Here is a 15,316-nt window from a genome sequence, read left to right as displayed (position 1 = left end):
CACAAGGCCAAAGACATTCCTGCTAAAAGGCACACTAGAAATTCTGCTCCATTTTGTAACACAAATAAGACCTTTATCAGTCTCGAGGATGGGAGAGGAACTATGATAATTTGTGATTTGCCTGAGCCAAATGCTTTGCATCAGTAGCTGGGCTGTGCCTGCAGAGAGAGAACCTTCCACCAAAATTAAGCACCAGCCTGTATCAGCCTTTACTCTGGCTCCTGTTATCTTGACAGGACCCATGTCACATCCCCAAAGATTTAGCATGGCAGGAACCTTTTATTTTAAAACTACATCAACTCTGCATTAAGATTACATGGTGAAACTTCCTCCTGCTAGAGGAATGCAGAAGTTACAGTTCTTGTTCTAGCTATGATTTGCTCAAACATCATAGATTTAGGCTGCATTTAGCAAGCCAGTATGTAACTGAAAATTATATATTCACAGCCTGAAAAGTTAATCTTATTACAAGCTACTACTTTGATATTACCTGACATTGTGCTAACACAGATTTTACATTTCAAGCAGCAGCTAAAACATAACTTACTGAATATGTTGATAACCAACTAGTGTATTTGTTCACTTAAGCTCTACAAAGGTTGGCTATGGAAAACTGATATGAAAAAGAATAAAAAGAGGATTAATATGGGCGTTCTGACTGTGCTTCTATGCCTCTCTCTTCACATGAAGGAGAAAAATCCACACCGCTAGACTGATGGTTATCATTTTGCAATTTTAGTGAAACAAGAGGGAAACTTTTCTGCAGTCTCTGCCACCCAAACAGGCCATTTTTGCACATACAAATGTCAGACTTCATGCAGAGCACAGGCCATTCCTGTAGTAGTACAGAACATTCTCCCCTCTCAACAGCCCTGAAGGACAACTGCCCACATGGCTCAAGACTTCCATTTTCTTCCACTGCCACATTCTCTGCAGGTCCTCAACAAAGCACACAATAGACAAATCTTACAAGTACTGCTTGAAGCATCCAGGACTAGATCCTGGGGTAACATTCAGGAGCTGATAATGTGGTGAATTATTGTGTGAAGTCAATCAGAAATGATATCTCTGTGCAGGAGGTGCTGGAAATACCAGAGCTTCCAATAACGCTCTCTGGGGCAGCATGGAGAATGGAACAAGGCAGAGTGAACAAACCTCCCAATACTCCAAATATCCTGAGAGAGACAAGACTGCAGCACCTGCCTGCCAAGTAACAACAGGGAAGGGGGGTGAGCACGAGGAGCAAACACATGGAAGCAGCACTTGGCAGACCTGGAGTGTCCTGGGCAGGCTGCGGTCCCGCCGCGCCGTCGCAGTACATGGCGTGCACCTCGATCTCCTCAGCTGGGAAGCTGTGGTCACACAGAGGGCACGACACACGGGCAGCAGCTGCAGGACTGCACTCAGACACAGTCCTGCCAGCATCTTCAACCCCACCAACCTAAGGAAGAAGAAGAAAAATTAGCCAGACAGCACTGTTTCTTTTACTTTGCTTAGGTGCAGAGCTCCATGCTGTCTGGTAGCTACTCACCTTCACACAGACTCAGATTTTCTTTATAAGTTTTACTCTTCCTTCATCACATAGTGCTCAGAAATAACACCACTGGCTAAATGAACTACACTGCACTAATAACTAATTTTTCTTGCAAAGGCAACATGTCCTTTTGAATCATGGTGAAACTCCCTGCACAGCCATGCACACCGTTTAAGGCAAACATCACCTGCACTAAAGTGGAAAAACGGCAAAGCTTCCATTAATCAGGAAATCTCAGAAGCGAAACTGATGGAAAATTCATGGGGCAAAGCAAGAGTTCAACACCTGACTTGTGCTCATCAGTTTCTGGACATGATCCATGCTACACAGGCAGCATTGTCTGGGAACACAGCTCCCCCAGGATGAAAGGAGGCTGCTGTGGTGTTAGGAACCCTGGAGAGATCACTTGAAGCTCCTCCTTTATAGAGGAGGTGACTGGAGCAGTCATGAGAGGGGACACCGATCAAGGAGAGAGGGAATACCATTAAAAACCTGTGTCACACAAAATTACTAGCAGAGGCTTTTCACCAGGCAGAATGTCACAGCTCGTGTATGTTCTCGGGGTGCCACTACCACTTATGGACACTCTCTTTCTGCATTGGTCACACAGCTGCAAAGGTGCTCCACTACCAACCCCCAGAGAGCCAGCCTGCTCCCTACGCCTCTGACATTCCCAAATGCAGCAGACTGCAGCCATCTCACTCAGAACTGCATCTCTGCCTAGTCAGGCTTGCTGTAAGATTTTACCACATTTAAGAAAAAAACCTTCCCCTCCCCGCAATGATTAAGAAAAGCTATTTAAATATTAATCATGTAGAGAAACCTATAGAAAAATAATATGGGAGAGGTTTCTGTCCTTAGAGCTAAGCAGTGACATGTGGACAGTGTGCAGCAAAACTGCTGTCTGCTTCCCTCCAACAGTATCATTTCAGGGAAGCAGTAATTGGGGTCAGCCAAGATGCTCCGTGCCACTGGAGCGCTTTGCTGTATTACTCGGTTTATTACTTCCTTTCCCAAATGAAGATCTGATCCTGATTTTTATGTCCTAAAGGGAAGGAGGTGCTCTGTTGACTCAGAGGAGCTATGACAAAAATTGCAGGACTGGGACTCAAACTGAGATTCTGACTCTCAAAACGCATTTCTCCCCAACACCAGCTGAAAGGCTACAACGGCGAGCCCCAGGAACATCCCTCATTCCCAGGGAGGCTCTCTGCCCTAAATTTCTGCAGAGGAGTTGCCACGAGAGTTCCTCCAGCCAAACACAGGCTGCTGAAGTACATCACTTAACAGCATTAACACTCGTACCCCTCTCTCACATCTCAGTGTCATTACATCTTGTGAAGTCCTCACTGTGGGGCATCACACTCAAGAGCCATAAAACACAAGATGTGTCAAATATGAATGATCAGATCAAACCTGTGCTACACAGACAACACACATAAAAAATATGATGGGAAAAGCAGCAGGCACTGCTCCTTCTAGCTGCCTTTTTTAAAGCAATCTTAGGAGATCACCAATTCTGCACACCCTGCCCGCCTACATTCAGCGGTAAATTACTAATTTTAAATGGAAATGCAACATTCTGTAACAAAAGACTGCTTGTACAAAACCTTGCTGTAACAGTCTGGAAAACCTCAACTGCAGAACCAATCACCCCTGTCAGAGCCAGAGACAGTTGCCTCTGCTTTTTAGCAGAGGAAATTGCCTACAAGACATAGTACTTGCAGCCAAGAGCCAGCCAAGAGCAATGCTAGAGGCTGAGCTCAACAAGACTCCTGTGTCCTGGCTCAGCATCTGCTAGGAAGAAGTCAGTCCCAGTGCTCTCTGCTTGGCTCCTGCAAACCACTGATGCCATGGTAGCTGTTTCTGCTGTTTTCCTGGAGGGCTGCAGGCTCTGGTCTGGGACCTGCTGCCAACCATAATGATGTCAAACAATCCCTAGGAACCTGCTCCCCACCACCTGGTGTTACCCAGGCAGATGTGTGAGACACAGGGCACCCTTTGCAATGCACATGGGGACAGGGCAGTGCCCTGGCCACAGCCAAATGGGTCACAAATGTGCTTTGGTGGCCAGCTCAGGACTGCCTCTCTCCTTGCTGCAGTCCCTAATTGGCTGAGCAGTGCTTGGAGATACCTGCAGAATGAAAGGCACACGAGAGCAGAAGATGGTTTATTAAGAGGCCTGTGAGAATGAGACATTGGAACTGCAGACGTGCTGTACAAGCTGCAAACTCCCAGAATGAGCTTTCCACAAATGAATCCTCTTGTCAAGAGCTGTATGATTCTGTATTCATGTACCCTGCACCAGAGGAGTACTTGGCAACCCCTTTGATATCGCTCTCTAAATTAATAGACAAAGGGAGTTTTATCAGAAGCAGGAACTGAAGTCAGATGTTGGTACAGTGACAGCTGCAAAGCAATTGCTGTGCAGGTGTGACAACACAGGGAAAGGGGCTGCACACAGCAACATCTGCAGCAAGAGGTAAGAGGATAGCCCTGCCACTGACTTGCTATTAACTATTACTGCACAAAACTCAAGATTGCCAGACTCAGGACACTCTGCTTGGCCTGAAAACCCCCACCAGCCCTCAACACTTCAAGCACATCTTTATATCAGTCTGATCTCTGGGTTAAGCTCTCCTCTTAGCCTCTTGGATATAGTCTGTGGAGAGCAAACCGGAGTTCAGAGCACTGTAACAGGGAAAAGCAGATGACAGCACAAGTGACTGAGGTTTACTTGGACTCCCCTCAGAGCTCCTGGGGTCCCTCTGCATTGCTGAGCATCACAGCTTGTGCCCCTGAGCATGGGCAAGCAAGAGCACTGCCACCCACACTGATGGCATCCTCCAGCTCAGCAGCACTGGGATATAAAAGAACGGGCTGGAATTGATAACAGCTCTCCAGCTATAGGACTGAAAGGCTTCAGAAGCAGCTGCAGGCAGTCCCCAGCCAAAAGGGACTGGAGATATGAAGCAGTAGAGAAAAGCAAAGAGGGAACTGTGTGTGAGGATCCAAACAGAAGTCCAAGCTTCCAGCTACCCAAAGGGAAATGCCAGCACAGCTCAGCTGAAATAAGGTCTAAAAGGTAGGATTGGAAACAGGACCCTTCAATTTCAAGCTCTTTTACCTGCATAGGTGCACCTCTGCTGTCTGAACAGAGCTCTTCTCTCTCCTCAACAGCTTCCAGTGGGCTTGGCTGCGTCTCTGCAGAAAAACACCTCCATGAGCAAAGGTTTGCAGCCCCCAACTATCTCTTCACTTGTTGATGTAGCTTAGTCCTTAACGCTTTTTAAGAGTTTTCACAGTTTCAAGACATTCTTAAGACTTGCCACAAATGTTATCAGACAAAGTGCAACAACACAGCCAGATGAGGGGTTAAAGTCACAGCATGGTAGTGTGAGGATAAAGGCACTGCAGCTGTGCAGCTTCATGGGGAGTGAGATTAGACACAGGGAAAGTGTGTGGGACACTTGCTGGGACGGAGACAAAGCAAGAATAGAGCTGCTTTCACATCAAGACAAGCAGAGCTCCCATTCCATGCTCTGTCTCACAGTCACACCTTCTTTAGACCTCCACATCTTTGTTAGCAACAAAATATGCCTCCAAGCACCACCATGACCTATCCTGCTACAGCTGCTCATGAACAGGAGCAGACTCTTCATTATTTTTCTCCCTTAAAACCCTGGACCAGAAAATCTCAAACATGGTAGGAGAGACCAAGGAAGAAAAACTCCTTAGTCCCAAACATGTTTAATTAATGTAAGACAAAAATTATTTCAGCTCTCACGCTTTGCACATTATCTTCACACTGAAAAATCTGAAAATTTGATTGCATTGCAGAGACATTTTATTTTGAGAGATCCCTCCATATCCAATGCACATCCAGGTGTCTCTTCAGCAAGTCTCCAGCAATCCCTGTCACAGAACTGCCTTAGAGGAAATGGGTCCAAAACTAGGAGCTCAAACTAAATTACCTGAATAATTTTAGCCTTGAAAAATGGAGAGGGGAAAGAAATCTCATTTTGTTGAAATAACTTGAAAATTCTCTTTTCTCTGAATTTCCTAAGCGTGTAACTTTTGGTACAAAATTCATAACAGTCTCAAGTGCCTCTTACCTGGGCAAACAGAGATCTCTTCTTCAGCAGAGTTTTCTGTGGCAGTATCTGGGTTCCTTTTACTGCCAAGTGGGGTCATTGTAGAGATGCTGTTCAAAACATAAATATAACATGAATCTCCAACCCAGTAGGAGTGAGGGCCACACCTGCCATTCTCACACAGTTCAGAACAGCAGATGATGCCATAATTTCCAAGTGGTCAATATCTGACAGCCAGAAATGACCAGGATAGCAGCAAAATATGGGTCTAAAATGCCATCCTAAGCAAAAGCCCCAGAGGGAACATTTTTTTCTACTAGAAAGGCAGAAAGGGTCATTATCTCTTGTCAAGGGAGCGAAAATACCTGCTCACAATTGTGGGACTCTCTGTGGGAGTTGTGCAGGTACCAGCACTGTGCCTCTTTCTGGCTGGGGAAGGAAATCCTCACAGAGGAAAGACAGACCTGCTTTATCCCACATTATCCTCTCCCTCCTCACACTGCTCATTTTCTCCCTGATCCCTGTGCTGCCAGAAGCAGCATGGATGTGACACAAGGCATTTTCCTGCTGCAAAGTCCTTACAGCATTAGTGTGGTGGTTCCTCGGAGCAGCACCCAGCACTGCTCCTCTCATTTTGACCTTCGGATTCCTCCTTTTTTATTTTTTTCCTCCCACCTCACTGCACAATCCTTTTTTTTTTGTTCTCCCACCTTACTGCACAGTGTCTTTCTGACACAGACAGGCATTGCTGAGTAAGTCTGGCACCCATGCTGACACACTCTGCGCCTTGCGTGGCTCTCTGATTAGTCTGATCAAGTATGCAAGAACACACTTTAAAAACATGAATCCCCGCACTGACAAACACAAGATTTATTAAGCTCAACCACAGGCCTTAGAGAAGAGAGAACAGCCACTGCTGATTTATGATAAATAACAAAATTCTGATAGGAAATCACAAGTGGCTTTTCTCTCTAAATAAAGCATCTCAAAGCATTTGTTATGAATCCAGGCTGAGCGTGTTTTACTCTGTGTCTAACATCAGGGCTCTCTTCAAAAGAACTCACACAAAACAACTTGCTATGACATTTATAAAATGGGCTAATCAATTTGAAGTCAAACCACATTTCTTGCTACACCAACTATCTCCTGGTAACAAAGCCTATAATCATTTATTAAAACCCCAATCTTCCATGCTCTGTACAAAGCGTGGAACAAGCGGGGAGAGCAGCCCACAGAAAGCAAAGCAATTTCTTCACAGGACTGGCACTTCCTGAACTGCTCCACTCCCTCCAGACAGCTCAGAACCATGTTTTCCTATTAAGTGCTGCTGAGGCCAGCCAGTTGGGGTGCCTGACCCATACCCAAGAGAGGCCTGCGCTGGCAAATTACCAGGAGCCAGATGGCAACACATAATGTGCACAAAACTGCAAAGACTGCAGCCATTTCTTGCCTTGCTGATGTTCCAGCTGCTCGAGGAGGGGCCAACACACCCAGGTGCATCCCACCCCAAAGCAGGCAGCCAGGAGCTCCTGGGCAGCTTGGGGAGTGTCCCAGACTAACCCCACCAGCTCCACCAAAGAAAAAGAGGTCCCTGTCCTTCTATATGCTCCACAGCCGGGGCTCTCAGGCCCTAAGCAGGCGGGAGGCCAGCACTGCAGAGCACACACCTCGCTGCCTTCCACGCAAGCTCAGAGCTCAGCTGTCACAGGCTCATCAGCCTCAGCCTCAGCAGCAGCTGCAGGTTCCTCCTGCTCCCCAAGGCAGGTTTTAAGCTTGTTAGAAAGGTGCAAGCAGGAGGGATTTTCATAGTCTGCATATTGATATTAACTGCTCAGGCCAAATGCTGTTAGATCAGAGGAAAGTTGGCAGTTTTGTTCCAAAGCAGGTTTAAATTATAAAACCCAACAAATTAAAAACATGACATTATCTGGCCTTTCTTGTAACTTGCTCCCTGAATCCTCTCCCATTTGTCCTTCTTCTCCATAGCCTTTGATGCGGAATTGCATCCCACAGGAAGGAGAGGGGAAAAAAAAGGAAAAGAGGAGTAGGCTTAAATCTGAAGAAAATCATGTTGACTTGCCCCACACCTGTCATCTGCTGAAGTGGCTTTTCTGGAGCACTGCACTCTATCTTTGGCTGATAGGCAGTGCCGTCTGGCTTCCTCCTCCCTGCTTTCCTCTTCAGCAGCAAGGCAAGAACATAAAAATACACACAGAAATCCAGTAAACCCTTCCCCGTGCTGCCTGTGCGCCTTCCCCGACAGACAAGTGATGATGGCATGGCTGTAACTCACCTCCAGCTCCCCATGGCTCTACTGCACCACGTCACAGGAGATCAGAGGGCAAGGAGCAACTCCTTCAACTTGTACAATAATGCACCTTGCACATCTTATAAAGTAACAACAGCAACTGATCCCTTCTCCTCAGCTATGCCCCTCCTCTCCCGTGCTGCTCCAAAGCCATCTATTTCCAGGGATACTTAACAGCAGGGACTGCAGCCAGCCTTTCCATCAAGCTGTGGGGGGACTGCACCCCAAAATACTCCAGGGAGAATGGAAGAGCCCATATCACTAGAGAGAACCTGTGAGCCCCACACTCTGATCACCCTACTCACCTTTGCACAATTTGCATGGGTTCCCCATCTTCAGGCACATCCTCTGCAGGCAGTACCTGGGAAGGCTGGAAAGGGAAATTCTGGTGTTATATAAAACAATGTGCACAGCTGACTGGGGTCTGCTGGGTCATTGGGTTCTGTCCATGACATTGCAGCCAGTCTGCTGTATATTTTTATCTGAAAACTGCTCAGTATCCATCCGGAACGAGTCAGCTCTTTCTCTCCATCCCTGCTTTTGGCAATGCAATAAAGCCTGGCAGTACTTTTTGTTACCTTGCTGCCTAGACATGTTCCTGGACAGTCCGTGCCCATCCACTCCTCCCAACATTGCCATCATCTTCCATGCTCTCTGCCTGCTCTCAGCATCCACCTCAATGTATTTGTAAGCAGCAACCATAGCTTTTCTCCACCTCTACCTGTGCTGAGCTTGAAACAACCCAAAGTTTTTAGTGTCCCCTACACTCCCCCAGGTACCCTAGCAGCCCTCACCTACTCCACTTTAAAATTGATTTTCCTGAGCCAGAATGACCTGATCAACTGGTACAGCTGATGCCTGACCATGAGAAGCACTTCTCTGAAATTTCCTAGAGATAAAATCTGTTGCATTTTTCTTGCCTGGGAAATCAGCTGTCCCATCTAAGGAGGGGAACAGATTAACCTGCACAATCTACAGCTGGAAAATCTGTGTGCATTTTATCCCGTTTTTCATTTAACTCTACGACTCCACTTATTCTTTCCTTTAAAATTTGTTCAAAAGCCTCATGCACTGCTGAGGTCAGGCTAACATGCCAGTCATTACCCAGTTCCCTTTCTTCTTCTGCAGTGTACACGCTACACTTGCCATCCTCTAATCAGGTGGAATTACAACGGTTTATTAGCAGTCCTTGCACTCAGGCCTACAATTTCTCATGCTAGGTCTCAAAGAAACCCAAGGAGTTTTCCTCCCCCTTCCTTGAGTCTATCAAATGCTGTGAGCTTGATTTCCACCAAAAGGTTTCAACTTCGATCAGCTCCACTCCTGGATATACTTCCCCAGCAAGTTCCAAATCAAGGCCTCTCCTGTCAAATTTCCCTAATATGACTCCAACCCCCAAGTATCCCATTTTATCTACACTTTCTTTACTTCTTTACAGCCTAGCTCATCATTAACATAACATACCACACCTCCTCTTTTATTTTTATTTGTCTTTGTCCTGAATTGTGCATTTCTTAACAACGCCTCTGCCCTGGTCACGAACACTCATCCATGTTTCTGTTTTCCCATGTACATCTGTTATAAAATATGGCACTAATTCAGGTCACCAGACTCTAAATCTCCAGAATTGGATCTTTTCCCTCTGAATCTTTTAAACACCAAGAGTTCCCTAACCTTATCTGAAAGGCTCTGAAAAAATTGATTCTATTAGCACTGAAGTTTGTTAGTGCAGGTTCAGAGGCTGTGAGATCTCCTGACAACCAGGATTTGCTCTGTGCAAACAACCTCTGGCTGTAGGAGGCAGTGGAAGGAGTTGACTGCTGCCAGGGTGGAAGGTCTGTGCCCATTGCAGGTGAGGGTTTCAGGGCAGGAATACAGGCAGCCTCCCTCAAGCACATCGTTTGCACCTTCATTTCACACGTGGCATGAGGCCCTGTCCTTTTTCAAGGACAGTTTTAAGTCCTCAAGGATGGTTTCTACACTCAGCACAGCCCACGATCTCCCACCAGCCCCACCAGCAGAGCAGCCCTGGTGGCACTGGGGGAGCCCCAGGGCAGCACAGGCAGCAAAGGGTCTCCAAGAGATGCAGCAAGGTGGAGACATGACAGCTCTGGGCCCCTCCTTTGTCACTGCCAGTGGAATTGTATTTGATAGAGGGAAAAAAAAATGGAGACAAGGCACAAGCAAACATCAAACATATTGATTTTGCAAGTAAATCACCTGCTCTGGCCTCAGTGTGCGACTGCACAGAGAGGCGAGAGAAAGGAGCTGCCTCTCATGCTGGGTGTGATAAAGCAGATGAAAAGGCATTTAGAAAATATTTTCTCTTGTGTAAATAAAAGACTGGAAAATTTTGGGCTAGGGTTGAAATTGTAAAATCTGCTCCCCCTCCTTTATTTTTTCACCTTGAAAATATCAGAAGCTCCCATGGTCAAGAGGAGTAGGTTACAAGTTACCACTCGGCACCACTAAAACCTCTTTTCTCCCCAAGAATTAATTAGGTATTAGCATTAAACAGATAATATTTTAAAAAATACCACACAATTTTCAGTACTGATTAAAAGTTCATGCCCTTCCCAGCTGCTGTAGCTTCCCAAGGGCTTTAGAGTACACATCCAAAGACCTCTAGTCACCCCAATCTTCCAGCATAATGACACCTTCATTTCCAGAGGAAAAGCTACAGAAAAAAAAGTGCAGTTTGCTTTAAGAACCTCTCAGGTCTTTTGTATCTATCCTAAGGAAATGAAAAAGGGCACAAGTCAGTTCCTTTCCTCTGCAGATCACCTCTAAGGCTTGCTTAAATCTCCATCTGCTAAACCCAAGCCAAAGCACTGTCATGAAAAGTCACATTTCAGCACAGGCTGCTCTGCTCTTTTTCTGCAACCAGAAAATGCAGACATGACGTTTTTCCTAAGTGTTCAATATTACAAGACAGAATATAAATATCACAAAACAAGTTAAGTATCTTTCTAACACCAGGGTAAATGATCAAATACACTTGAAAACAGGAACAACAGAGCCAAGGCTTCAGTCATAGAGAAGATAAAGTTATACAATGATCCGGGAGTGAAGTCATTATGAAAAATGAGGGTTGGAAAAGGCTGACACAAACCTAAAATACAGCAGTAATAAATACTTCATCTGACTAGCAATCTGTTTAAACTTAGCAGTGACAGAAAGCTGCCTTCCGCTCCAGCAGGAGAGCCCTGACAGAGACAGAGGCTGACACCTAGTGTCTAACACACCCGAGCCTGAGAGAAGGTGCCCAACACCAGGACAAGGACAGGGAGCACCACTGCGGTGAAAGATCACCAGGGCAGGCAGAAGATGCCTGTGACCACACAGAGACTCTCCCAGCCACGAGGGAGAAGAGCGCTTCCAAAAGTGAAGCACTTATGGATGCAGATAAGCATGGAGGAACAAACAGGAAAGGCTGTGCTGCAAGGACAAACCCACATCCCTGTCTGCAAAGAGAAACCAAGAGCTCCCCACACAGCCACAGGTTTACAAACCAGAGCTGGTGGTGGTCAGCATCACCTCTGTGTCCTCTGCTTTGGCACACTGCCAGGCTGCACCCTTCTGAGAAGGATCAGTTGGATGTGTCACTCTCTGGAGCATTAATGATGACTGCCAGGCTGCTCAATGGCCCCTGTCTTGTGAGAGCTGGGTGTCAGCCTGTACATTCTCTCCTTCCCACAGTAACCTGTGTGGCTGGGGGAGGAAGTCCCTAAATTTAAGAGGGGCATTAAATAGCAGTGCCTGCTTTGCAGAAGGGACTGAACCATAAAAAGGACAGAAGGGCATGGCTGCTCAACCTCTGCTCAGTGACAAAGCTCTTACCTGGCAGTAGCTGGTGGTCGGTTCATCATCAGATGTGGAGTTCTTCTCTTCTTCCAGGCTGTGCCCTGGACTCTCTGCCTCCCTCCTCTTTGAAGGGTGGAGCCAGGTGATGTTTTCAGACTCTTGTCCCTCTGTGTCTCCATCTTCTGTACCATCAGCAACCCCATTCTCCCTGCCTATCTCTTCTCCTTTCCCAAGCTCATTGTGGCTCAAGGAAGGACTGGGCACAACCGGGTTACCAAACTCCTTCTTATGCAACAGCTGCCTCTGAGCCTGCTTCAGGCTCTTCTGGTAAACCTCCAGCTGACACAAGATGACTTTGGTGTACTGGTTGGGGTCCACCCCTTTGGGGCAGAAGGGGATGCCCCAGTAATAGTGCACTGTGTTTCTTGCCTCCTCCTGTTTGTGCTTCTCCTCCACAGTCAGCATGCAAAGATCTGGGGTACTGCCAGACCCCTCATTCTGCTCTGCTTGCTCTGTGGAAACACAGCCCTTGGCAGTGTGCCCAGGCTGTGAGCTGTGTTTGGTACCTGCTCCTCCACCACTCCCCCTGGGGCTGGCACACTGTTCTGTGGTCCTGCTCTTCCAGAGTGGAGTGGCTGAGCTCCCAGCACCATCTTCTCCTGCAGAATGGCCAGTGCAGGGCAGGAACTGCTCTTTTGGTTCGTGGCCAGCTGCTTCAGAAGAGCTGGAGGGGCTGTTGAACAGTCTCCGAGGTGTGAGTCGCCAGGAGCCTCCTGAAGCCACCTTGCCAAAGGTGGGACTCAAAGACATGAAGTCCCCTCCCAGAGTGCTGGGTAACATGTTACTCGAATCACTTTTTGCTGGTGAGGAAGACTTTTCACTTGACCTTGTCACAGGCTGGCCCTTCCCCGGAGACACGATTATGCTGGATACTAGTGAGCTTTCAATGATTTCCTGGCTCAACCTCCTCAACACTACCAAGGGGCTCCGGGCGACATCCATCTGTCCATTCCCATCAGCTCTGGAGCTCTGTGAGTGGGAGCTGCAGTCAGAGGGAGGGGTGTCAGGGCAGAATGCCAGGCCTCCCAGGAGCTCAGAGCCTTCTTTCTCAGCAGGCTGGCTTTGGCCCCGTGAATCTAGTGCTTCCACTGACAGATGAGGAGATGCAGTCGACGAGTCTGAGGGCTGACAGCTCTGAAAAACAAAAGGTTCACTCTCCTACAGATGTGTTCTCTATCAGCACAGCACAACCAAGGGCTCCCCCAGCACACTGGCAGCCATGCCATGGACTGCAGATCCCCCTATCCCAAATCAGAACTCAGTACCCCAAAATAGGGACAGCTGGGGTTAGACTTCATGTTCCTCTCTTTGTACTAGGAACAGTACAAAGCAACTACTCTGCAGCTGCTGTCATTCCAGTTTGTGCTGGGAATATCTATGTCCCCCAGTAAAACTTTCTTTTGCAGCATGGTAAAGCAAGCACAGACAGCAACGTTGCTAAAGAACGCTGGTGAGCCTCTTCACAGAAGTGCACTTACACTAAGGCTCTCAGCAATGGCCTTCCTCAAGAGCTCCTCCTCTTCCTCTTCCTGACAGTTCACTTGTCTAGCCTCTTGCTCACTCATTTTCAGGGCCAGTGCAAATTGTTCCTCTTCAGTCATCTCTACAGCAGAAGAAACAGGATAATGTCAAGTCACAGCTGCAGGTGTATGTAAACACTCAGTGAATATCCAGCATGTAGGAAGAAATGGGTGAGAGCCCCACCTTCCCAGGAGGAATGCAGAGAAAATCATCTAAACCTCAGCTGTCCTGAAAAGGTGTCAACAAAACTGGAGCAGGCAACACTAAATGAGAAAGGTAACTCAGGTCAGGAACTTCACCTCAGGTTTCTGCAGCAATCTAAGCTCCCATTCCCCGAGTATATTAACTGCAACATGACATTTTATTTGCCATCAAACAACACACACTGCAGCTGCAGAATGCATGTTCAAGGAGAGAGGAAAAGGACAGATTTTTGAAGTGTGCTCATTTTTGTATTGGCTAGGCTCAGCAGCAAAGCAGGGTAAACAACACATCTTTAAGAGACTTTTTTACTAACTGAGCAGCACAACTCACTGTCTTCTGACACAGATACCTGCAACACCACAGGAGACCTATCAAGAGAAAAAGAGCTACATGTTTTTCACCCCGAGCCTCAGGTGGAAAGCTCTGTGGAGGATAATGTTACTTGCTTGGTGGTATTATAGAGGATATTTCACATGCATACAACCCCCTTCTGCTCACATCACCACTCTACTGCATCACTAAGTCAGTCATGCATGGGAAACAGGTTTCCTACAGTTTTAACTGCTATTTCAGCAGAAAATTTATTCCTGAAATATTCCTCGCTCCAATCAAACCAAAAGTCTAGACTGGCTATGTAGAAACAAAGCAGTTAGTTACTTTGGAAAACACTTATTTACTGAGATTCAATCCAACACTTTCACTCTGCTTAAAATATACAATGCCTGCAGAATGGAGTGCAGCTTGAAAAACAACTCAACAGCACTCTCAGGAGCTGAAAAAATACATCTTCTCACTCGAAACAAATTGACAGATTTCCTTCAGAACCCGCTCCCTCCTCCAGGCAGAATCCTGCATGCGCCATCTCATGCATGAAGCAAAGGCTTGCGCTCTCCGACGGCTACAACATCTTTAAGACATGCCACTTGAGCAGGGAGGCTGCCCAGGCACTAAACATGCCTTCACTGCAGCCAGCTCCAGAGACAGGCGTTGCCCTGGATAAAGCTGCATTCACAAGTTGCAGGCTCCCATTTTCTATCCCATCCTCTCCCAAACACAGCCGTGCAGCAGCCGTGCTCTGGCCATACTGCAGCCTGTCCATGACAGCACTGCTGCAAGCAGGAGCATCCACAGAGCACAGCTCTGCCCTTCCCCCAGCTCCTGGATGATGGCAGCCTCCTGCTCCCCCACCCAAACAGGATTCTGAAGCATTTTTGGACTGATTACCTTCAGATTCCTTTATGTGTCCTACTACAACAGCACTTAGCTTCAGATTGTTGGTTTGGGGTGGGGTGGGGGGTAATTCCTTTGAAAATTAAGAAAGGGGTTGAAGGGAAAGCAGACTGCAGCGCTTTCAGGGCTCGTGGGGATCTTTTGTCCTTGGACAAAGTCACTCAATGATGTTACAGCCAGGAGGGACCAGGGCAAAAAAAAAAAAAACAACCATTCTTTAATGGAAAGCACAGTCCAGTGTATGGAGAAAGCTCCCAGCCCCAAGAACAGCAGCATTAAGCAGCATATCACAGAGTCAATTAGGTTGGAAAACACCACTGAGATTGAGTCCAACCTTTGACCAACCACCACCGTGTCATCCAGACCATACTACTTAGTGCTACATACAGACTTTTCTTTTCCCATAACACTAAACACCTTCCAAGCATTCAGAAAGTGTATGCTGATTTGTTTTCCTGCCTAAACCATCGCAGCAATCAGGCTAGATCCTGTAAACTCAGACATGTGCAGGAAAACTGGTGCACATGATCGGCACCCTGCAACACACGACTTTCCACGTGC

General features: G+C 47.0%; 1 protein-coding gene across 7 annotated transcripts in view; it reads right to left on the bottom strand.

The window, feature by feature from the left end:
* UIMC1 (ubiquitin interaction motif containing 1) overlaps positions 1-15,316 on the bottom strand; it is a 39,753-nt gene that overhangs the window by 8,550 nt on the left and 15,887 nt on the right. For all 7 annotated transcript variants that reach the window (XM_054642882.2, XM_054642876.2, XM_054642878.2 and 4 more), the window contains exons 4-9: positions 13,279-13,403; positions 11,777-12,934; positions 8,242-8,306; positions 5,650-5,738; positions 4,662-4,738; positions 1,273-1,441 (exon numbers count right to left, since the gene is read on the bottom strand). In XM_054642882.2, coding sequence (XP_054498857.2) covers positions 1,273-1,441; positions 4,662-4,738; positions 5,650-5,738; positions 8,242-8,306; positions 11,777-12,934; positions 13,279-13,403 — 1,683 coding nt within the window. The remainder of the gene's footprint in view (positions 1-1,272; positions 1,442-4,661; positions 4,739-5,649; positions 5,739-8,241; positions 8,307-11,776; positions 12,935-13,278; positions 13,404-15,316) is intronic.

This window comes from Agelaius phoeniceus, chromosome 15 (genome assembly GCF_051311805.1).
Source record: "Agelaius phoeniceus isolate bAgePho1 chromosome 15, bAgePho1.hap1, whole genome shotgun sequence".
In the NCBI taxonomy this organism is placed as follows: domain Eukaryota; kingdom Metazoa; phylum Chordata; class Aves; order Passeriformes; family Icteridae; genus Agelaius; species Agelaius phoeniceus.
Note: the sequence above shows the minus strand (reverse complement) of the source record. Positions and strands in the feature narration are given on the sequence as shown.